Source organism: Diabrotica undecimpunctata, chromosome 4, assembly GCF_040954645.1.
Source record: "Diabrotica undecimpunctata isolate CICGRU chromosome 4, icDiaUnde3, whole genome shotgun sequence".
NCBI classification, from domain to species: domain Eukaryota; kingdom Metazoa; phylum Arthropoda; class Insecta; order Coleoptera; family Chrysomelidae; genus Diabrotica; species Diabrotica undecimpunctata.
This window is the reverse complement of record NC_092806.1, coordinates 34,574,246-34,599,001: the sequence shown is the minus strand read 5'-3', so window position 1 is coordinate 34,599,001 and position 24,756 is coordinate 34,574,246. Positions and strand designations below refer to the sequence as shown.

General features: G+C 32.3%; 2 protein-coding genes across 2 annotated transcripts in view; one reads left to right on the top strand and one right to left on the bottom strand.

The window, feature by feature from the left end:
- The window catches only part of LOC140438210 (persulfide dioxygenase ETHE1, mitochondrial), a 97,921-nt gene that overhangs the window by 46,052 nt on the left and 27,113 nt on the right, over positions 1-24,756 (bottom strand). The window lies entirely within an intron of this gene.
- On the top strand, positions 327-4,627 carry LOC140439436 (uncharacterized). Its single transcript, XM_072529338.1, has 2 exons — positions 327-752; positions 1,014-4,627. The coding sequence occupies exon 2, from the start codon at positions 1,898-1,900 to the stop codon at positions 4,451-4,453; it is 2,556 nt and encodes an 851-aa protein (XP_072385439.1). The 5' UTR covers positions 327-752; positions 1,014-1,897; the 3' UTR covers positions 4,454-4,627.

Sequence of the window (24,756 nt, the reverse complement as noted above, 5' to 3'; positions counted from 1 at the left end):
ATGGGAATTCAAGATAATTTGTGTATATAGTACATATTTAGTAGTTTGAATATAATATTTTTTATAATAACCTTTGTTGGATATAAAAGCAGACGATTTCTGAATTACATTAAGTTGGTAGTATGTAAGCTATGCAGAAATGAAGTAAGCAAACATATTGACCCACTGGATCAGCGCTTCTCTGTTTTAATCCTTTTTAAATTTTAGTTTAATTATTTAACAATCTTTCAACTTACGTTGTTATTAGTTGGTGCTATATTACAGTATACAGTGTGTAAAAGCCAAATGGAATAAATTCATTATTTAGGTTACTGTACATTGTAACGTTATAAACGTCACATCTCTATTAATTTATATTTTAATAATTATTTCATTTTAATTTCTTTATTAATTTATTAATTTCTTTATCTTCAGTTTAATTTTTACTATTTTTTTTGTTTATAAAAATAGTTGGCGCCCCTGTTTTTCTCTTCTTCCTCTGTCTTTATTTTCTCTCTTTCTGTCCCATAGAATAAATATTTGCCCTCTCACTTTTGTTCGGCAGACTATTCTGTTATGTGTTGACTGACAAGCTAGTTTCATGATATCTATACCAACATTCTATGACATCTGTGCTAACTTCATTCAGTCTCCCACTTTCTGTCAAAACAACTTTTCTGTAGTGGGATTATTTTTTGCCTCTTTTTGAAATTTATAAAAGAAGGCAAAAATTGTTATAAGACTCATTTTTATGGTCTACAACTTCTCTTGGGGTAAGTACTTTCATTGTGATATTTATTCTATAATCCTGACCACATTTCCAATATTTGTAACCTTACTTTCTTTCGAAAGCACATTTTCTTTTGATATATGCATTAGGACTCTTTAACAGAATTTAACTAAGTAGTAACATTCATATTTCATTTTATCCTTGCCATATGCTATTTGTTTAAGTGTAATTTTGTAAGATGGCAAGGAAGTTAAACCTTTCTTTTTGATGTGTTTCTAATGCATGTTGTTTCTTATCCTTTTAGTTTATTGGAGATATCAAAACTTTATTGGTTTACTGGATATTTTATTGGGTTTGTTGGACACATCAAAACTTTATTGGAGATATAAAACTTATTGGTTTACTGGACAATTTATTTGGTTTATTGGTTTTATTGGCATATTTGGAGTTCAATAATTGGTCCGGACATACAGCCACGTGTGACTGCAGCTCTCCAGAAGCCACAACTTCTAATTGGAGGATCCAACAGCTAGAGCACACAAGCCGCCCATCGAAGCAATAAGTAACACTTATAACTGTTAAGCTTTGGCAGGGTTAATTATTGTTTTTTTTATTGATTTAAATAAATATGATTGGTTAAAATTTGTCTTATTTGCTATCAACTGAGAACTCAGGTTCAATCCCTAATTAAGACAAGACGAACTCACCCTTGAGATACTGAGCTAGGCAAGGTATAGACGATAAGCTCCCATGGTTGATTGAGATATTATTTTTACAATAGTATTTCAATTCTCTTTGGTAGTCTTATCGTTACACATTGGCGCCCAACCGTACTTGTTTTATTCAGGGAATTGTGCTCTGGGTTTTTGGTTTGGTGGCAGATAACAAACTTTGATAAATACTTTCTTATTTATATTTTTTGTGTGTTCAATTATCATTATTTGCAGTTAATTTTAATATTTCCATATTTTTGACTGTTTTTATATATTTTCACATGTTGGGTTAAAAAGTATTACCATTTTTATATATTTCAGCATATATATTTTATACTCAGATATTTTTATATGTTTTTTTTGATGGTAGGTACTTTTATACTGTTGTAAGTGGTTTGTTTTTTATTAACTTAACCAGTTTTTGTGGATAGTGTATTTTAATTACTTTCTTAATTTTTTAAATTATTTCTTCAAGATGCTACCTAAACATTTAAAGACAGATGAATTATCATATGAAATTCTTATTAGGAATGTCTCTGTCCCAAATACAGTTGAGGAAAAACGAAAGATCCTTGCTGGACTTCTTTCTCAGGAAGCCAGTAACCGTAGTTTTTCTGATGTTTCTGTTAATCTATCTTTTGATGTTGATTACCAACAAGCTTTAGCTTCCTATTCTGACCTATTAAGTCTTATATCTGATTATTCAGGTACAAAATCTGATAGTAGATTCAAAGCTTTCAGTTCTCGTTTAACTCATTTGTCTGGTAGAATCTCCCGTCTACAGCCAACTTCTGTAGACGAAGAAAAATTAAAAAAAGCTATCCGCTATGATTTGTTGAAATTAGAAGGTACTTTGTCTGACATTGTAGATCAACCTGATATGGTAGACCAACCTGTTGCTTCTACTCCTGATAGAGTAAACCTTAATTATTCTCAATCTTCAGCCTCACCTGTTAAGTCTGTTCCTGTTTATAAATGGGGTATTAAAAAATTTTCTGGTAAAGAACCTCTAATTCCATTTCTCGAACAGATTGAAACTTTAAAGTTTTCTAGGAACTGCACTGATGAAGATTTATTCATCTCTGCAGGAGACCTATTTGAAGGTGCTGCTTTTACTTGGTGGCATAATCACTTTACAAAAAAATCTTTTAATTCTTGGTCTGAATTAGTTGCTTCCTTAAAGGAAACTTATTTACCTTACAATTATGAAAGAAATTTGTGGGAACAAATACGTTCTACAAAACAGTCTTTCAAACAACCTGTCTCTGCATATATTTCTTATATGGAATCTTTGATGCTCCGGTCTTCAAAATCTATTCCTGAGTGTGAAAAAGTAGATGAAATCATTAATGGTCTTCTTCCTGATTATGTCAAGGCTCTTGCTTTCCAGGATGTGGAATCAGTTGCAGACCTTACAAAGTATTGTAAGAGATTTGAAGCCGCTCTTACTATTTCTTCTCGCAGTAAATTTTCTGTTGAGTCTCTTTCTTCTTCTGCTACATGTTGGAACTGCAACATGACAGGCCATACTTTTCAAGTATGTAATAAACCCAAGAGAAAGTTTTGTCATGGTTGTGGGTTTAAGAATATCACCACAAATGAATGTAGCAGATGTTCAAAAAACGGTTTGAAAGAACATTCCAGGGAAAACTTTTCGAAGACATTCAAACAACCCAAGTCAGTGAATGTGTCTAAGAAAGTTATACCTAAAACTACTTCTTTTATATCTAATGATAATTTAAGCACTTTTTCTTCAGTACAATCTGAAACTTTACCTTCTTCTAGTACTTCTGTTCTTTCTAGTGGTCCTTTAAATTCTAAGGTACATTTAAATTCTACTTCATTATTAGATGTTCATACTAATGATAATAGACCATATATTTCTATTTCTGTAGGTAGTGAAACAATCTCTGCACTTCTTGATACTGGCAGTAATGTTAGTATTATTGGTTTTCCTTCTTTATTTTTACTTAAAAAACTCAAATTAGCACTTAATTATGATGTTTCAAGTCAACTCACTACTGCTGATGGAAACATTCAGAGTATTTTAGGATATGTTTGGTTACCTGTTACTTTATTGAGTAAAACTCAATCGCTTAAAGTGTTAATAGTTCCTTCTATTTCACATAAGATGATATTAGGTATGGATTTTATTCATTTGTTTAAGCTTTGTTTGGATTTCTCAAATTTTTCATTTAAGGCTACAGATTTATCTACTTGTGTAGTAAATACTGTTAGCAGTGCTGAAAATCTTTCTGACATTCAGCAGTCACAACTTAACTCTGTTCATCGTAGTGATTCTGTAAATGTAGTAACTGACTCTCTTTCAAGAATTCCTGAAGTATCCCAAGTTTCTCTCTTGAATTTATCTAATTTAAAAACAGATGCTTGGTATAGGAATATGATAGGGAAAGTTACAGTAAACCCTAACTTATATCCTGCTTTTAAGGTTCAGGATGATGTTCTTTATAAATATGTTTTTTCTAGCTCAAAGTTTTCTGATTCTTCTCGAGAATGGAAAATTTTTGTTCCTTCTCCACATAGGAAGGAAATTTTGCAAATTTATCATGATGATCCTACAGCTGCTCATTTAGGTGTCTTTAAAACCCTTTCTAGGATTTCAGAATTGTATTACTGGCCTAAAATGAGATCTTTTGTTGCGAACTATGTTCATAAATGTAAAGTTTGTGCTTCTTGCAAGCCTTTAGAGAATATTTCTCCTATCTTTAATGAAGTTCAGAAGAGAATAGGTCACTCTTACAATACCAACACTAAACGCTACAATTTAGGTAGACATGATGTAAAATTTCATGTAGGTGCTAAAGTCCGGAAGAAAAATAATATCCTTTCAAAAGCTGTGGATGATTTTTCTGCTAAATTAGCTCCCAAATTTATTCCCTGTATTATACATAAAGTTTTATCTCCTTTAGTATATAATCTTAAGGATCTAGATGGTAAAGACCTTGGTAATTTTCATGTGCAAGATATTAAGTTAGATGTTACTGATTCTAGTGATGATGAGTCTCAATAATGTTGTATAATATGGTAAAGCAGTATCTTTTATTATTTTATCTCTTTATATTTTGATATTTCTGTAGTTATGATAAACATATTAATCTTATTTATTTGACATTACCCTAACTGTTTATATATTTCTATTATTTTACTTTGGGTAATTGTTTTTGATTTTGATACAATTAAAAGCCTCATCCAGCACTTTATGTATGACAACATGGTTAGTTGCATACATGGTGTTTTAGTTTTCCTAGGATACATATATCCTAAGGAGATTTTGGGCCAGATTATATGAATCTGTGTTCCTTTTTGGTCTTTTAGAGACAATTAATATACCGTAGTAGGTATATATTTTTTTTTTTTGGATGATGTGTTTTTTCTTATTTCTTTTGGAGTTAAAATAATTCTATGCATCTACTTTTAGAAATCTGGTGTAGAATTATGGCGCTTTGAAGTTTGATTGTAGTATACCTACTTTCACTTGTTTTCTTATATTTTTGTAAACTATATTTATGCAGTACTTTATTCTTTTGTGTAGATCCCTGGTTTATATTTAGTGAGAATAACATTTCTTATGTATCACTATCTTATTTTCATTATTAACTTACTCTTAGTCTTCTAAGACTTGTTTTATGCAGTTACTATATCTCTTTTGTGTAGAACTTTGTCTTATTTGACATATCAAGTAAAGTTTATATGTATTTTTGAGTTGTTTATCAATAATTACATTTGCATATCAATGTCTACATGCTTTTACTCATTTTATAATTTTGATATTATTGTTACCTTACTTTAGGTACTCAGTTATCCTGAGTACTAATTTTTTTTTGAGATTCATTCATTAGCAGTATCCATTAACTATTCATTTTTGTGAGATATGATCTCTATATTATGTATTTACCTGACTTTGCTTATTTGTCTTTATTTTTGTATACTTACCTTTGACTTTGATTATTAACTAGACTTCATACTATGTGTATAGAATGCTATCTTGCAAAAGAAGTTGTTGTACTTCCGAAGAAGAATTTCTGAAGACAGAATTCTTCAACAATGTATATCTGAATATATCAGATGCATTGCCCCTTTGTTATTATTATTTTTGTTATTGTGGGCCTGAGCTTTGATGCAGATGTACATTCGTACCACTGGATCTTCCTTAAATGGTGGGTTGTCTCCAGGGTATGGCGTCGGGGGGTTCATGGCACATAGGGCTGTCGTCTCCGAGGAGCGCTGTCGTGGTTTAACCGTGGGCTATGGGCTACTGCGTTCATACCAACATGGTTTCAATTGATCCTTTGGTAGGGTCCATGTACAGTACCAAAGTCTACAGATACCCGATTACTTTAAATTAATTTTTTCCCTTCATTTTTAGTCTGATGAATACTAAAATTCATTGGGTAATATGCATTTATATTCCCCTGAGCGTTCCCCTCAAAAACTGTATATTATAATTAATAAATCTTTATTATAAACTTTATGCTACACCATCTTACTGCTTACTTTATAACAGTACCTATTTAATTTCAGTTTAATGAATACTGAAATTCATTGAGTAATTTTTTTTTATTTTTCCAGAGATATTCTCTGTAGTAGTTTATTAATATTAGATTAATAATTTTAGTGTGATGAATACTACAATTCATTGGGTAATTTTTTTTATTTTCCCCAGATTAACATCTGAAAATTATTTTGCTATTTTTTTTTAAATATAGCAAATTTGAGTTATACTTTAAATTTTTTTATGAATAGTAATGTATACTTAATTACTTATATTCATTAATTTAATTATTTTGTTATATATATTTTTTAAATAACATATAACAAATTTTAGTTTGACGGATACTACAATTCGTTGGGAAGTATTCAATTTCCCTGAGTAATACTCTAAATTTTTTTTTATGATCATTCTTTTGTTATTATATTCATTAACTTGATTGCTTTGTTATAAAGTATTTATTTTTGATTTGTTACTACAGATTACTACTGCATATATTTATTCCTAGGTAGAACATTATGTTCTTGTTTTCTTTGAGAAAAATTTCTCAGTTGTGTTCGAAATTTTTCTGATGGGTGGTAGGAGTGTGTAACGTTATAAACGTCACATCTCTATTAATTTATATTTTAATAATTATTTCATTTTAATTTCTTTATTAATTTATTAATTTCTTTATCTTCAGTTTAATTTTTACTATTTTTTTTGTTTATAAAAATAGTTGGCGCCCCTGTTTTTCTCTTCTTCCTCTGTCTTTATTTTCTCTCTTTCTGTCCCATAGAATAAATATTTGCCCTCTCACTTTTGTTCGGCAGACTATTCTGTTATGTGTTGACTGACAAGCTAGTTTCATGATATCTATACCAACATTCTATGACATCTGTGCTAACTTCATTCAGTCTCCCACTTTCTGTCAAAACAACTTTTCTGTAGTGGGATTATTTTTTGCCTCTTTTTGAAATTTATAAAAGAAGGCAAAAATTGTTATAAGACTCATTTTTATGGTCTACAACTTCTCTTGGGGTAAGTACTTTCATTGTGATATTTATTCTATAATCCTGACCACATTTCCAATATTTGTAACCTTACTTTCTTTCGAAAGCACATTTTCTTTTGATATATGCATTAGGACTCTTTAACAGAATTTAACTAAGTAGTAACATTCATATTTCATTTTATCCTTGCCATATGCTATTTGTTTAAGTGTAATTTTGTAAGATGGCAAGGAAGTTAAACCTTTCTTTTTGATGTGTTTCTAATGCATGTTGTTTCTTATCCTTTTAGTTTATTGGAGATATCAAAACTTTATTGGTTTACTGGATATTTTATTGGGTTTGTTGGACACATCAAAACTTTATTGGAGATATAAAACTTATTGGTTTACTGGACAATTTATTTGGTTTATTGGTTTTATTGGCATATTTGGAGTTCAATAATTGGTCCGGACATACAGCCACGTGTGACTGCAGCTCTCCAGAAGCCACAACTTCTAATTGGAGGATCCAACAGCTAGAGCACACAAGCCGCCCATCGAAGCAATAAGTAACACTTATAACTGTTAAGCTTTGGCAGGGTTAATTATTGTTTTTTTTATTGATTTAAATAAATATGATTGGTTAAAATTTGTCTTATTTGCTATCAACTGAGAACTCAGGTTCAATCCCTAATTAAGACAAGACGAACTCACCCTTGAGATACTGAGCTAGGCAAGGTATAGACGATAAGCTCCCATGGTTGATTGAGATATTATTTTTACAATAGTATTTCAATTCTCTTTGGTAGTCTTATCGTTACAACATATTTATAAAAAATCCCGAAACACGTCAAATTTAAATTATAACTTGACATTCTTTAACGTGAAAATGCAACCCCTACCTTCAACCCCCGTAGAATGACAGGTACAACCCCCAATTTTTAAAATAGGAAGTATAGGCTTGTGATATATCGTTTGAAAGGTCTTTTCATTCTCCATTCAAAAATGTTGTCCTTTCAATTTTATTAAGATTAATTAAGATAAAATAAATTAAAATCATGTGGTTACCGAAATTCGCTACAATACAATCAAAAACTAAAATGTAATGCAAAACGTAATAAAATGTAGAACAAGAAAAAGAAATGAATGTTAATGAAGTAGATGTTCAAAATGTTCACCGCGAACGTCTTGGCAACATCATAATCTCAAATAAAACTGTCTTCTAACATTATTTAACATAACAGGCGTGATCGACCTAATCGCAAGCGTTATTCGTTTTTTTAAGTTATTTAAATCAGAAGGTTTAGTTTTGTACACATGGCTCTTCACATATCCCCATAAAAAGAAATCTAATAATGTAAGATCAGGTGATCGCGCTGGCCATTCAATCGATCCTCGTCTCCCTATCCACCGATTGGGAAATATTGTATCGAGGTACTGCCGGACATTAAGTTGGTAATGTGGTGGTGCTCCATCATGCTGAAACCATATCGTATTCGCTGAACTTGAGGGTTTCCTGGATCAGGGTATAAATTTGCCAACGTTGGAATGACATCATTTTGTAGTAGTGCCAAATAATTGTTGCCATTCAAGGTGTAGGTATCATCTTATAGGGATGCAATTTATTTTCTTTTAATATGTTTACTATCGATGTATGGCTAGCATTGAATGTAGTGGATGCCTGTCTACTCGATGTATGCGGATTTTCCTGAAACTCAAGCAACACATCTAATTTAAGTTCATCACTCAGTACATTGGCAGCTGCTTTTTTTATCTGCCTTACATGACCAAACTCGCGAAACTGCATCTCTATTTTACTTATTGTTCCTTGGGATATAGGCGGTAAATTAGGAAATTTCTCATGAAATAGGCGAGTTACTTCCTGTTGTGTTCGGGTGTTATCTCCGTAACCAATCATTTGTAAAACTGCTATTTTATGCATTTCCGTTAATCTAACCATTGTTCAGAATTGAATTGAACGAACTTTTTACTTACCTAAATTAAAATACTGACAACTTAAATAAAACAATTTACTAATGCGTGTTAAAATAACGTTGGCACGGAAATTCTTTAAAGTTTTTTAATGGTTACCATCTAAAAACCACATTGCTATGGTTTTTGTTCACTTTCTCATTATCAAGACCTAAACGGGAAATAAGTTTTGAGTATATTTTAGCGAATTTCGGTAACCACATGATTTTAATTTATTTTATCTTAATTAATCTTAATAAACTTGAAAGCGACAACATTTTTGAATGGAGAATGAAAAGACCTTTCAAACTATATATAACAAGCCTATACTTTCTATTTTTAAAATTTTGGGATTGTACCTGTCATTCTAAGGGGGTTGAAGGTAGGGGTTGCATTTTCACGTTAAAGAATGTCAAGTTATAATTTAAATTTGACGTGTTTCGGGATTTTTTATAAATATGTACAGTAACCTAAATAATGAATTTATTCCAGTTGGCTTTTACACACTGTATAGTAGAAGGATAAGGTATTGCTTTTTAATATTTACTCATTTGGAAGACATCATATAATCCAACTTTACCCAATTATATATCAAGAATATGATAATCGTATGTCTATGTCTATGTGTTTCGGATTGGGTTTTACTGTTGACTTCTTTACTGCTGTAGTTGGATCTTGAATAAAAAATTTTTATAAATATTTTTGAAGCATGACTGATTAGGCTTGTTCATATTCACATTTCATTAATTTCAACATTTTTGGCATGATCTTCTCTTGACACCTTTCCGTTTTTTAATTTTTTGATTGCATTCTACGCTTCCAAAACTAGTCTAATTGTCTTTTTATAACAACATCAACTGCGATTCTTTCGAAAAAAAAAAGCTCCGACGTTGTATTGCTGAATCAGACCACGCGCTCATGTTCAAGCTCCTTTGCTTTTAACACATTCAGTGAATCTACAACATCACTTCCTGATGCCATTTTTATCTCTAACCCTACAAGCGTTGCTTTAATTTTTTAAGAGACTTCTCTTTCATCAAATTGGCATATGTTCCTGACTCCATGAACCACTGACACGTTTTGTAACCTTTTCATCTGCGCTTACCCGATTCTTTTTATCACTCCTTCTTTTAACATAAGACTATTTCATTGCTACCAGTAGTATTTCAAAATTTTTACTTTTAGCTAAAATATCTTTCAAAGTTGGTTGGGTGTTGTTCTTTCAGTATTCGATCATGAAGTTTAGGTCTTGATTATTCAATTGCGGCTCTCATAAAACCACGACCCAGACTGCAATCGTCAGAAGCCTGAATTATTTATAAGCATTGAATGGGATTTATATATCTTTCTAAGTCTATCTTTCTTATATTCGTTACTATGAAAAGGCGTTTAATACTATAAATCATTATAAAATGCTTCGAGTATTCGCTGGCTTCCGCATTGACTACCGATGTATTGCCTTGATTAAAAGTGTCTGCGAAACTGGTACAGTTTGTGTTCGACTTCATGAACATACCAAAAAGTTCCAAATAGAATCTGAATCACCTAAGATTTGCCAATGACATCGTTCTAATATTTGATACATCATTTGTCATTCATTAAAATGAGCCGTTCATAAAGATCCGTTCATATGAACGACTAATTAATTTGTGGTGTAAAGGTCAAGTGTGTAGAGTTTAATATTGATATGTTTACGAATCGTTCTGAGAGTATATGAATTAATGATAATGCAGGACCAGTTCATAGAGATTCTTTTATTAGAACGAATTATATTGTTGTTTACGTGTCGATATTGTTACTATAAATTTAAGAATGAAATAAAGGTTAAGGCTGACATTAAGATTTGTATTTCTCAAATCAACTTCAGAAATCATTAGAATATAAAAAAAAATACTTGAAAAAGTTAAGTAAAATTACAAATTCCATATTGTTATGTTCATGAATGAATGATAATGCAACATTTAAAATGGATTTTATTTCCTATAAATTTAGAAATAGAACAGACTACGGGACTATTGACTCGACAATTATTGGAATGTATATAATTTTACAGTTTTGGAGCGTAAGGGTTTCGCCGTTCTGGGAAACTGAAATCAGCGCTTGAACGATCCTTTGTGGTTCGTGGTTCATTTTAATTTGATCGAGTAATGTGTCGCGATCACAAGTTCGTTTCGTTAACACTAGACAGCGTCATTCATAGGCATGATTCATAGGGTCATTCGAACGATAGGATCACAGAATGTGATTGTATCAATCACGGGTCTTCGAAAAGATCAGATCTTTGTGAACGGATCGTTCGTGGCCTTCTCATCACTACATTGATTGTTCAGTCCCCCCTTTTCTGTCCCAACAAGCAAATTATAATTGTTACAGTGTAAGTTGCTTAGAATTAGTCAATTTATCCATTTTCAGACTTATTTTGAACGTTTGTTTTTTCACAACCGAGAAAAAGTGGCCACAACTAAAAGCAATCCTGGGCTCAAGTTCAAAAGTGAAGTAGAGGGTAAGAGGAACCTAAATCCAAATTTTCAAGCAAATCCTTCGTGACTAGGAAAATTACAGTCCAAAATGGTCCTTTACTGGGGTACAATATTAAATTAATTATTTATTTATTATTTAGTAACTAATTATATTATTAAGTTTTTAAAAAAATAAAATATGATAGTTTTTTAATTTTTAGAAATATATATGGATTTAATAAAGAGTTTAAAATTGTGATTTATTTCAAAAAATATAATTGACAACAATTAAGATAATACAAGAAAACAGTTTCAACACAGCATTGTAGTATTCCAATCTGACTATAAACTCTTTTTACCCAATATAACGCTATATTTTCCGAAGAAAATATAATTTTATCATGAGTTTTATTTGATAGGAACATAACGCAAATAAAGAAACCAATAGCCAGATTTTATGAGTAACGGGGTAATAGTAATGGTTCGATATATAACGTGACTGATGTTTTCCGGAATCGAAAGGAAAAATTGGTCGAGAAGTTTGCATCATCGGCCATGTAGAATACTAATATATAATAATTTATCGTTTCCACGGAAAAAGTTGCGTCATCGATCATTGTAATTGTTTGATTTTTGTGGCTTACAAGTTATTAAAATGTTTAAAATGTATCTACGTCTACGATTCCTTTAAAACATATCATAAATTGTATCACGTCAAGAATAAATCGTACAAATATCATGCAAAAAATCAACCAGTTTCTCCTTCAAATTTAATTATTTTTAATTGATAGTATTCTGCAGAAAATTGCTGTTGCCATCAAAAAAATTATAAAGGATGTTATAACTATCGGGATATACTAGGATCAGGTTATTTAAACCTAGATGTTAATAATTCCATTTAATGCTACCAAAATATGTACAGAGGAACAAAAAATATTATTTTACTTACAATTTTTTATATTGTCATAGGAAAGTCACGTGAATAATACCTGATGATGAAATTGAGCCAAAAAATTAAAACGCAATTATTGAACAGTTCACAGACTTAACCTCTTAAGCATTAAATGGAAAAAAGGCTTAATATAACATAAATAATTAAAGTTTTAACGTTTAATATAAATGTTTAATAATTAAAGAAATAATAACCTGACGTGAACTGTATAGAGTCGAACTTGAACCTCTGCAAGTTGATAAACTTACATTGACATTGGGGAAGCCACGAGTAGTTGGATATATGGTAGTTTATAGTCCGTATGGTATTGTTTATAGTTAATTATGATTAACGCTGATATTATATACAAGTCAAAATCCAATATAGTGAATATAAATTCATATATTATGAGTTCAAATAATTAAGAACCAAAAAACACCTCAACATACCATCTAACTCATTCCACAACACAGTAAGAGCGAAAGTGGCCACAAGACATAGGTATTTTTGTGCCCCTTATAAAATCTAGCGGATTTTCTTTTACAGGAAGATCGAAATATTAAGTTTGCTCAGCCCTTGGTGGTGAGAGCTTCCCCTTCTTATATGCATATGCTATTTTTTTTGTAATAGGCCCATATATCTACACATTTTTGCTCTTTGTCGGAACTGTCTCAGAAGCAGATGTTGATTTCTCTAGGAGTTTTATTTCACGTCTCATATAGCAGATTGTATTCGCAAGTGCCATCGAATCCTGAAAGTGTATCATTTTAAAGTTTGGGTCCAGAATTATTGCAATTATTGGAATTATCGATTGTTCAATGGTCCCAAATTTTTTCTTCATTTCCTTTTTTATTTCGTTATTTAACATTGCTGTAACTTCACAATGTAAATGTTGACGTCCTTGACACTGCTGGTATAAAGAAGCTGTCATTATTTATGATGACACAGCTAGATTCGCTAGACTGTTTCGTCCCTTTTTCGAGTGTATGTAATTTTTTTTTTATATTTTTTATCTCTGCAATTTCAATTGCGGTCAACATTGTTAATTAATATTTAAATGGGAATAAGCCACAATTAAAGGTTAAAATACATTTATTGACGTTTCAATTTCCACTTCGGAAATCGTTCTCAAAATACAAACATTAGTAAATTAAACAAATTTTGTTTTTGTTACTTAGTGAAAAATTCTTCTAATAATTTAATTTTATCTGACTCATCTATATTGACAATTCAGACATACATTATACATTTTAAAGTAGAGGACTTTAAAATGATATTGCCAATATTGTTGAGTTGCGTTCCTGGGACGACTTTACTTATAAGATAGTTCATTCGATTACATGAAATCAACTTTAACGTGAGAATATCCGTCAGAAAAAATCATAACATGTCATTCGTCTTTAAAAAGACAAATACATGCCATGATGACAGTAAAATTCTCCCGTTAGTGATTCCATAGTAAATTATGAGGGGAAAACCAGGAAAAAACCTCATAATACTATCCCGACATGGTAAGTATTTGATCTTGCATTTAGTTTACCTTCAATAAATACCAAATTCCGATTTTATGTTTGTTATTTAAAAAATATAAATGATGTATTCTCTATATGTTACTGACTTACCAATACTGGTATTTTCCTTTTAATAACTTCCTCTTTCAATATGGGTAACCAGATCCTACTACATTCTGCCGAGGAATTCGCGACGCAATTGGTCTCATTTAGCATAATTAGAGCCGCTTCTTTGATTTTTCTCTTTTTACCATCAGTTTCTTTTAGGACTATATTTGAATCATTCCATTGAACCCTATGTTCATTATCCCATGCATGTTTACATATTTGAGATCTATCAAATTCTCTATTTTTAATATAGGATTGATGTTCACTTATTCTAACATTTAATGGCCTTGATGTTTCACCTAAATAAAACTGATCGCATTCACAAGGTATTTTATAAATGCAATTCTTTGTCCTTTCTTGTTCATTGTTAGGTTTGGTTTTGGACAAAATAGATCTCAACGTGTTTGTTGTTTTGAATGTTGTTGAAATGTTGAATTTATTTCCTATCCTTTTAAGCTTTTCCGATAATCCTTTTATGTATGGTATTTTTATTTTCCTCGTATTATTCCTTGTATATGCTGTAGGATCTCGTTCTAAGTTGTTTTGTTCTATTCGATCGATTGTTGAAAATTCCTTATTTATAAACGATAAAGGATAATCATTTTTTAATAAAACAGTTGTTAACAAATGTTTCTCCTCCAAGAACGAATTTTCGTTAGAACAAGTAATTTTGGCTCTATCGTATAAGGATTTAATGATTCCCTTTTTAATATTAATATTGTGATTTGATTTGAAATTTAAATATCTGTTGGTGTGTGTTGGCTTTCTATACACCTGAGTTTCGTATCCAGTATCGTTCTTAGAGATTAAAACATCCAGAAAAGGTAATGTGTTATTATATTCCTTTTCCATGGTAAATTTTATTGTCTCTTCTTTATCGTTTATATCATTTAGGAATGTGTCCAACAACTCTGATCCATGAGGCCATATTGAGAATACATCATCTACATATCTCCACCATACTGAGGGTTTTAAATTTTGTTTAGAAATAATATTTGTTTCAAAATCTTCCATAAATATATCGGCTAATAATGGAGATAAACTAGAGCCCATTGCTAGTCCAAAACTTTGTTTATAGAATTCATTATTTAGTTGAAAATATGTATTATCAGTACATACTGTTATTAACTCCATTATAGCTGATACATTTAGTCTTGTTCTAGTTGCCAATGTATCATCACTCTCTAATTTTGTCTTGACTATATTTAAAGTCTTATCTAATGGCACATTCGTAAATAAACTATTTATGTCAAAACTTACTAAAGTATTATTTGAATTAAATTCAATATTTGATAATTTATTTAAAAAATGTTGTGTATTTTTTATAAATGTGTCATTTTTATTTGCAATTGGTTTTAAAATATTTAATAAAAATTTTGATAGTTCACTACAAGGAGAATTCATGGTACTACAAATATCGATGGAGAAACAAAATACCTGGCTAACTATGAAGCCTAGTTTTAAAAATAGTTCCAGCATGTAGAAAGTGGAATTCCACCTGGCTTTTACATCCAACTTAATTTGTAAATTTTTTCTTTAGGAATGAAAAAAGCAATCAGGATTTTTCGAATCACTTCACATCAATTAATATATCCCAAAGCTATACAAAAATTTTCATCGAGATGTCAGATAGTAAGTTAAGCAAATGGGCAAAACATGGCACGTGTCTTGTCCTCCTAAATTTATCGTACAGTCGGCACTAAATTATTGTAGAATTTTATTATCTGTATGTCATTATGAAGTCGTTTCTATTTAATCAGATTACTAACAAAAGCAGGTAGCAGTAGCATTGTGTTCATCTGTTACTGGACTATTTTTTTTATAGTAGATACCTCTCGAAACTTAACGACACCACTCAAATACAAATTCTTCTTCTTAAAGTGCCTATCCGTTCCGGATGTTGGCGATCATCACGGCTATCTTTACTTTATTTATTGCAGCGCGGAACAGTTCAGTGGTAGTCGTGTTATACCACTTTCGTAAATTTTGAAGCCAGGAAATGCGTCTTCTTCCCGGTCCTCTCTTACCATTTACTTTCCCTTGGAGAATCAGCTGGAGAAGGCCGTAACGTTCTTGATTTCTCATTACATGTCCTAGATATTCCAACTTTTTAGTTTTGACGGTCATGAGAATTTCACATTCTTTCCCCATTCTACGCAGGACCTCCACATTAGTAACTCTGTCAACCCAGGATATACGTAAGATGCGCCTATAACACCACATTTCGAAAGCTTCGAGCCGATTCATAGATGCAACAGTCAGTGTCCATGCTTCCATTCCGTAGAGCAGAACTGTGAATATGTAGCAGTTCAATAGACGGCATTTTGTTTTTAATGATATGTCTCGACTGTTGAAAATGGTTCTCATTCTAACGAATGCTGCTTTTGCTTTTATTATTCGCTGTTTAATTTCTGTGGAGTGGTCCCATTGGCTATTTAAAGTGGTGCCTAGATATGTATATTGCTCGACTCTTTCGATATTCTGTTGGTTGATTGTAAGTTGAGCGTTTAGTATTGGTTTTTTACTAATTGTCATAAATTTGGTTTTCTTTATGTTAAGAGCTAGTCCGTATCTGTTGCTGACTTCTGTTATGCGATTTGTTAATATCTGTAAGTCATTCAGATTATCGGCAAAAACTATATACAAATACAAATGACTTTGTAATAAGCTTAAGATAAGGTTTTTTGCAGTAATTTGTTGTGGCAACAAATGTTGTATATATAGTGGCAACTATATATACAACACTCAACGTGAACTGGAGGTTAACTTTGACAGCGACAGCTGAGCAGACATACAGCTGACAGCCATCTAACTGAAATACACTGAACTTTTATTTATTTACTATTTTCTTGAGAGAGCTTTATAAAATTAGCAAACGTCAATAGATTCTTTGCATTGTTATATACGAGTATTTTTCTGTATAATATTAAATGCGTAAAAAAACAGGATTTATTAATCCTGTGTGACGATACATAAGATTCCAAATATCGATATATCGTGACGAAATTAGTAAAGTAGATAATGTGCATATTCGCTACTTTTCAGGAGAGTTAAAAACCACTTTAGGCTTCGACTAAAAATCTGTTTGTAATGTTACTTGTCTTTACACACCTGATCTGGAAACCTTAAAAAATGCCTAGAAAAGGTTAATAATGAAAATAGGCTAAGTAACCATAGTCACATTCGTTAGTTTACCTAAGTGACTATTGTTAGAATGTTAGGCTATAAAAAATAGCGAATCTGCATTTGTGTTAAAGAAGAATGTACTTATGTATCACATATTGATGGCTTTTCTCGTGAGGTGGGTGAACAGAATAGAGAACTTTAGGATTGAACAAAATTTGATGAGACGCTAAACTATTTTATAATTTTGCTTTAAAATTTAGAAGATTATTGGTTTAACAAGAAGAGAAATCATAAGATTTCCTACTTGGCGAAACTGAATTCAAATATTTACCACTGTGCTTTCTACAAGTTGCAAAGCAGACAGACTGATGAATTAGTCGGCAAGGGAATCTAAAATATGTATTCCACATGCCGTTCATCATGGTCAAAATTCGTAGTGAATTCAGTTTCTGGTACTACAAACACCAGTAAAGAAATAAAACATAATGACGGTATTAGATTTTTATTTCGATACAGGGCAGCGGTAAGCCGCTTATACGTATTTCAACCTCTTTAGGTCTCATCAGAGTCTATCCCGTCGTAGGACAATAATTATCGAAATAATTATTGTCCTACTTTTTCATAATAATCATAATATGTCATAATTTTTGTCATGTCATAATTTTTCTCGATACTTTAAATATTTCAGAGTCACTTATAAGAGGGACTCTTAACAAGGTTAACTCTAACGGAATTCTCATATCTGACCTACGAGGGAAAATAAATCCACCAAATAAAGTAAACCCTATAAATGAAAAAAATTCATAAACTTTAGACGGACACTGTGTATATAAAAAACCTGGAGAGTTGTCCTACTTACGTTATTTATATAATTTATTTTTCTTGCTTCTCCTTTTTTATATAAATTTTTAAATAGCACATATCATTGAAAAATAAAGTATACATAAGGTATGGTCTTGCTAAAACTCACCTATATTTTGTTCGTAAATTTATAATTATGCAGTCATAATTTATCTCTCTAAAGATGAGTGGACGTCTAAAGTTTTGTTGAAGTATATTGCGATATATACAGCAGAAGTATAACTAGAAATATCAAGAATTGAACAAATATTTGATGGTAGTTCTGAGCAAATAAAAATGGGCTGAAATAAATAAAAAATAAAAAAAAATATATGAGAATAAGTAAGGTAGAATATATAATTGATTGATTTATTGAACCGGGAATAACATGCTGCGAATACAGTAAGTATTGAGGGTGACAGAGATAAATGTTGGATGGAAGAAAAATTTTTGGACGTCCGCAGAAAATATGGAGTAAATTATAGTTTGGCGATTTTAAAATAGAATAATAAAGACATAATAAAGAGCTTGAAGACTGGGAAGAGTATTGTGAAGAACTTTTAGTAGAGTAGAGTAGAGTAGAGTAGAGTAGAGAATTTCAAAAAAGTAGTAACCAAAACTAAGGTAAAATTGCAAAAGAAATTATAAATGAATGTAAACACCTGAAGAGGAAGAAGTCACCCCCACCAGGAGATATGCCCAAAGAATTTTTTAAGTACGGAACGAACAAATTATACCAACATCTTCACCAACTATTCAAGAATGCATAAACTCAAGCGAAACCCTAAGGAATAGAAAACATAATATCTTAGTACTATACATAATAAAAAGAGTGATAATAACTATGAAAATTGCCGAGGAATAGATGTAACCGGATCTATATGTAGAATATATGGGAAGGTTGTGAAGTATCGAATCAAGAAAGAATATTTAGATTTTGAAGCAGAACAAGCAAGATTTTATACTCGACTATCCCTACTGATCACATTTTCTGCTTAATCCAAATAAAAGAAAAAAAGATGGCACGAAATCAAAAAATTTATATGTTGTTTGTTTATTTATTTTTTGATTAAATTGAAAGTCCTGATCAAGACAAAATTTAAGCATAGTTAAGATGACACCTTTGTCTTTTACTGATATGTTGTTGTGCAATTGTTTAAAAGGTTGTGAACTAAAGGTAAAGTTTCATCTCTTGGTACAGAAGTAAACAAATTGGAAACATCAAAAGAAACTAAATGAACACTCTATTTTATTCTAATGTTACACTTCTCCAAGAAATTAACGCACCACTTTGAAATACGAGTATTAAAATATTTTATTAGCGTTAACAAAAATTTCCATTGTAATGTTATATTTTGCAAGCCCCATGTATATGCCATTCGTACACTCTATATTTATTTACTGTGTTTTATCGCTATAGTTTTTTTTATAACAAAACAAAAAGAAGCAAAAAATGTACTAATTCCATAAATACACTAATTTCCAAGTGTTCACGAATTTTATTCGGCTACTGGTTAATTGTTGATTATTGTTAATTGTGTTTATTATGGAGCGTCAATAACGTAATTTAACCCGAGATGAATGTGTCCAAGTAGTGATACTGTCGGAAGAAGGTTGGAGTTGCTGAAGAATTGGTCGTCGGTTTAATGTGTCCCACACATCCGCCTCACGGGGGTTAGAAAGATTCCTCAAAACAGGGGATCATACTCGCAGACCAGGGCAAGGACGAAACCGGGTAACTACCCCTATTCAAGATCGATTTTTAAGAATTTCTGCTCTTTGACAACGTTTTGTAACACATCGAAGTCTACAAATTCAACTTCGAGACGTGCATATTATACAAATTAGTACTGAAACTATTCGCCAGCGACTTAGGCAATACAACTTAACACCTAGGATTGCCGCCCAAGGTCCTCTAATAACTGCAGAGCATCGAAGGGGGAGACTACATTTTGCCAGAGAACACGTTAATTGGTTAGAGGCTGACTGGGAACAAGTGCTATTTACTGATGAATCCCGATTTTGTTTGTACAATAACGACAGACGTGTTCGTGTGTTGCGACGACCCAACAAACGATATGCTCAGTGTAACTTCTCACACACCACATTTTTTGGTGGAGGATCCGTTATGGTTTGGGGTCGTATTTCTTTGACCGCACGTACGGACCTAGTGGCCATACAAAATGGAACTGTTACAGCTAAATAGTACATATTGGAGATCCTGGAGCAACATGTAGTACCATTCGCTCCTTATATCGGTGAAAATTTCTTACTAATGCAAGATAATGCCAAACCTCACGCTGCACAGATCGTCAGAAATTATCTAGAAAAGGTATAAATTAACACTATGTCATGGCCAGCACACAGTCCGGATTTAAATCCGATTGATAATCTCTGGGATATCCTTGGTAGGCGATTAAGAGCGACACCGATCCAACCAAACAACTTACAGGAAGTGGGAGAGAGGCTGATCCCGATTTGGAGAGAACTAGACCAAAATGAAATACGGCAATTAATTTTAAGTATGGGCCAATGATGTGAGGCTGTGCTATACATAGTAGAGATGGAAACACTCGTTATTAAGACTTTTTACGTATTTTAGTTTACTTTTCTTATCATTATTTTTTTAGAATTTTGCGTTTCATTTTTTTTTTTCTCCTGTACTTCAACATTTTCTGATGATTAGACATATTGTTATAATTACTAATAAAATGTAGAATAAATATGGTGAAGTTTTGTTTTTTATTCTTTGCCTGTTTACAAATAAAATTGATTTATTGAAGTGGTGCGTTAATTTCTTGGAGAAGTGTATTTAAACGTTCTATTACATCTAAAGAATTTGTAACGGAAAACATATGTTTAAAGTTAGTAATAAACTGTGTTGTATTGGCTTATTTCAGATGCCCTTGACGATGCTCTGAGAGTGAAAGTACTTGGGAAAGATTTAATAAAAAAACTGTGCTTGATATTTGCCTTTTATTTGATTAAAATATTATTTCTGTGCCTGTGGTATACGGACATATAAGGACATTAACATCTTCACAGCTATGCGTTACCGGCCTATAATTACTCCTGGGTTTAATCAAAGTACTTATTTCATCCAGGCTGAGTAAACCTGGTGCCTTTGGATATTGTAAAAATATCTTTAGGTTTTCTTGGACTTTACACATTAAAGTTAAACCACACGCCACTACTCACTACATGAGTAGTGGCGTGTGGTATTAACATTAAACAATTATTAAACTAGGGACTGTAGGAAATGCAATAAGTGAACAAAACTTTGAAATACATGTAACAGAAATAACATTACATAAACATTAAAACCCGACAAAGATATTAAAAGACGAAATATGTAAACCCAAATCTATTCTAGCAAGATACCAACTCCACCTTCTTGGCTGATATCTTCTCACATAAATTTGGATCTACTATCAGAAAATAAGAAAGAAACCTATCGTCATTTAATTAATTCTAAATAAGAAAACTTCATTTTTCATTTTTCCTCCTTCAAACCGTTATTCACCGATGAATCTAAGACGGAAAATTGTATAGCATCTGCTTTTGTAACAAAGGATCAAATAAAGAAATATAAACTAGAGGATACTAATACCATCTTAACAAGAGAATTCTTTGCAATATATGTAACGTTACAAAAACGCCTCGAATTAACTAATAATTACAGACTCACTAAATTCTCTAGAAGTCAACTCTAAAATCTAGTCTTCCCATCCTGTGGCCAAACTCATTAGACAAGAATTGCAAAATCTAAATCACTGAAACATTGCTTTCCTGTGGGTGCCATCTCATTTAGAATCACGGGCAACGATCTAGCAGATAAATATGCACGAGAAGCTTGAGAGGACGTAACTATTGAGTTATATTCAAAAGCTCTAGCGACAAATCTCAAATTATATTTCCACAGCAAGCGAGTTGACATATAGAACAGCAGATGGCACAAAATTTAACAGAGAATTTAACATTTCAACCATGGTCTGATAGTTGCACCAATTGTTTGTCTCAAGTTATTATCACGCGACTGCAGCTTGGTTATACTTATCTTAGGCATGGACATCTGATGACACGACCGCCCCAAACGGAGTGTTATGCTTACTAGACCCCGCTAATAATATATGGAAATATTATATATGTGGAATATAATCAAAAATTAATTAACACTCAAAATAGCTAGGCGTGACCTTGGACAAAACGTTAAGAGTTTTAGAGAATATTTAAATACAGTTACCGAAAAGTTAAAAACCAAAAATACCATCATGTAGAAGCTCTGCGACACATCATGGGTACCATTGGCATCCATACTCATGTCTTAAATCTTAGCTACTGTTTACTATGTAGCTGAATATTATGCACCAACATGAATCAACAGTGCTCACGTGCAAAATATTGATGTCCAGCTAAATAACACCATGAGAATAATCGTTGTAGTAATCAAATTCACACCAACCCATTGGTTACTAGTGCTGAGCGACATTTCACTACCACACCTTCGCAGACTGAGCAAAGAATATATAGAAGATATAAAAAAAAGTCGACTGTGCTTCAGAAAATCTCCCTTACAACTCGCAAAAACGGCCGCAGCCGTCGGGTTTAACATGATCACCAAATGGACCCATAAATGGTCAAAAGCTATACCTTGCATTACAGAAAGACCTCCTGTATTTGACCTACCACGTAAGACCTGGTGCACTTAACCGCATCAGAACTCAACATTGTCGATGTGTGTATATGTTGCACAGGTGTTGCAAGCTACCATCCCTGACATGCAGTTGCGGCGAGGTCCAATCCATCAAGCAAATAACAGAGGAGGGCCATTAACATTCCTACCAGCGCAGTACCGAAGATTTTCTCTTCTCTTTTCGACGCCTGTAACGATTTGCATCGTTTTGATACCGTCAGAACTTCGTAGTCACGCAATCCCTACCAGAAGTCCCTCCTCGATCGATGTGACCTAGAGGAAATGAAAGACCTTCGACCGTATAAAAGAGCAGCCACCGCAAGAGAAAGCAGAGTTCTGTCGGAGTATTGATCTGACAACAACTCCACTGGCCTAGGGTATTGACTGAAAGCCAACCGATTCTGCTAGAATATTGATCTAGTGACAGTTCCGTACCCGGTCTTGGAGTATTGATCTAAGACAAAAAAACTATTCTTTCCTGTGTGCAAGTACTGATTGGACACCGTCCGTTCCTCTCCGGGTCGAATGTTGATTGGCCCGTTCAATCTCTATTCCTTCGATCTGTTTCCTATCGTCTGTATCCTATGTGTATTAATCACAGCGTAATTGCCGTTTAGATTTTATATCATTAATTGTATTTTATTTTTCGCAGATATTAAGATATTAAGAGTGGGTCATACCGCCGTGAATGCCGTCATCGCCAGGATCGACGTTTTAATTTTTATTTATTGTATAAATTACCCAGGATCTTATTTTGTTATTTATTTATTTCGAATATATTTTTTATTTAATTTAAACCTATTTTTTACTGAACCTGCTGTCTAAAAGAGCTACCCCTCATACGTCCGAGTCGATTAACTAAATAAACAATCTCGATGTTTGCCTATACATTAGGTATGATTAAATTTTTTTAATATAGAGTCTATACTATAGAGTAATATTCTTCTTCTTCTTCTTCTTCCTACTTTATAAATAGGCTTAATGCCTGTTTTACTTCGGTTTTAGCCTCAATTGACGTAGTCTGACCATCTTTTCCTCGGTCGTCCCAATGATCTTCTTCCATTTGGCGATTTGTCTCTTGCTATTCGTACTATTCTATTTTCTGTCATTCTTTCGATGTGTTCATTCCATTCCACTTTTCTTCTTTTGGTCCACGCGTTTATTTTCTCTATACCACATCTCGCTCGTATTTCCTCACTTCTTACTCCGTCTCTTAGAGTTTGGTTTGTTATTTTTCGTAAGACTTTCATTTCTGTTGTTTCCAGTAGTGTCTTCCAGTTTGTGTTTTGGCCTTATCTGCTCTTGTGTCCGCTGTGTACGTCATTATCGGTCTTATTGTTGATTTATATATCCTGGTTTTCGTTTCCGTTGTGAGGTATTTGTTTCTCCAGATTGTGTTGTTGAGACATCCTGCTGCTCTGTTTACCATGTTCACTTGTTTTTGTACTTCTTCTTCCACTTTTCCGTAGCTTGACAGTTTTATTCCCAAGTATTCAGTTTCCATCACTTGTTCTATTATTTTGTTATTTACGACTAGTTTACATCGTCTCGGTTCCGCTGATATCACTATCGTTTTAGTTTTCTCTGTTGAGATCTCCATGTCGTATATGAGCGCCGTACCTTCGAATTCTTTAATTAATCTTTGTAGGTCATCTTCATTTTCGGCTGTTATTATGGCGTCGTCGGCGTAGCATATTATCCTTATTTCCTTTTCGCCCATTCTATATCCTCTTCTTTTTTAACTTTCTTTATGATTTCATCCATTATCAGATTAAATATTAATGGGCTCAGCGAATCTCCTTGTCTAATACCAGTTTCATATTTGATAGGTTGCGATAGTTTTCCTTTACATCTTACCATAGCTATGTTATCTTTATATATATTCTCAATGGTTTTTACTATATCCAGTGATATTCCCTTTTCATATAATAAATGTATCACGTCCCGAATTCTCACTCTATGAAACGCTTTCTTCAAATCTATCAGACACATATATGCTGGTTTGTTGTATTCCAGAGACTTTTCTTTTATTTGTCTTATTACAAAAACTGCATCCGTGCATGATCTTCCTGTCCGAAATCCTTGCTGTTCCTCTTGCAGAGATATTCGTTCGTTTATTTTTGTCGTTATTATTCTTGTTGTCAATTTCAGTGTTGCATTTAATAGATTTATTGCTCGATAATTATTGGGGCCTTTCTTATCTCCTTTTTTGAAG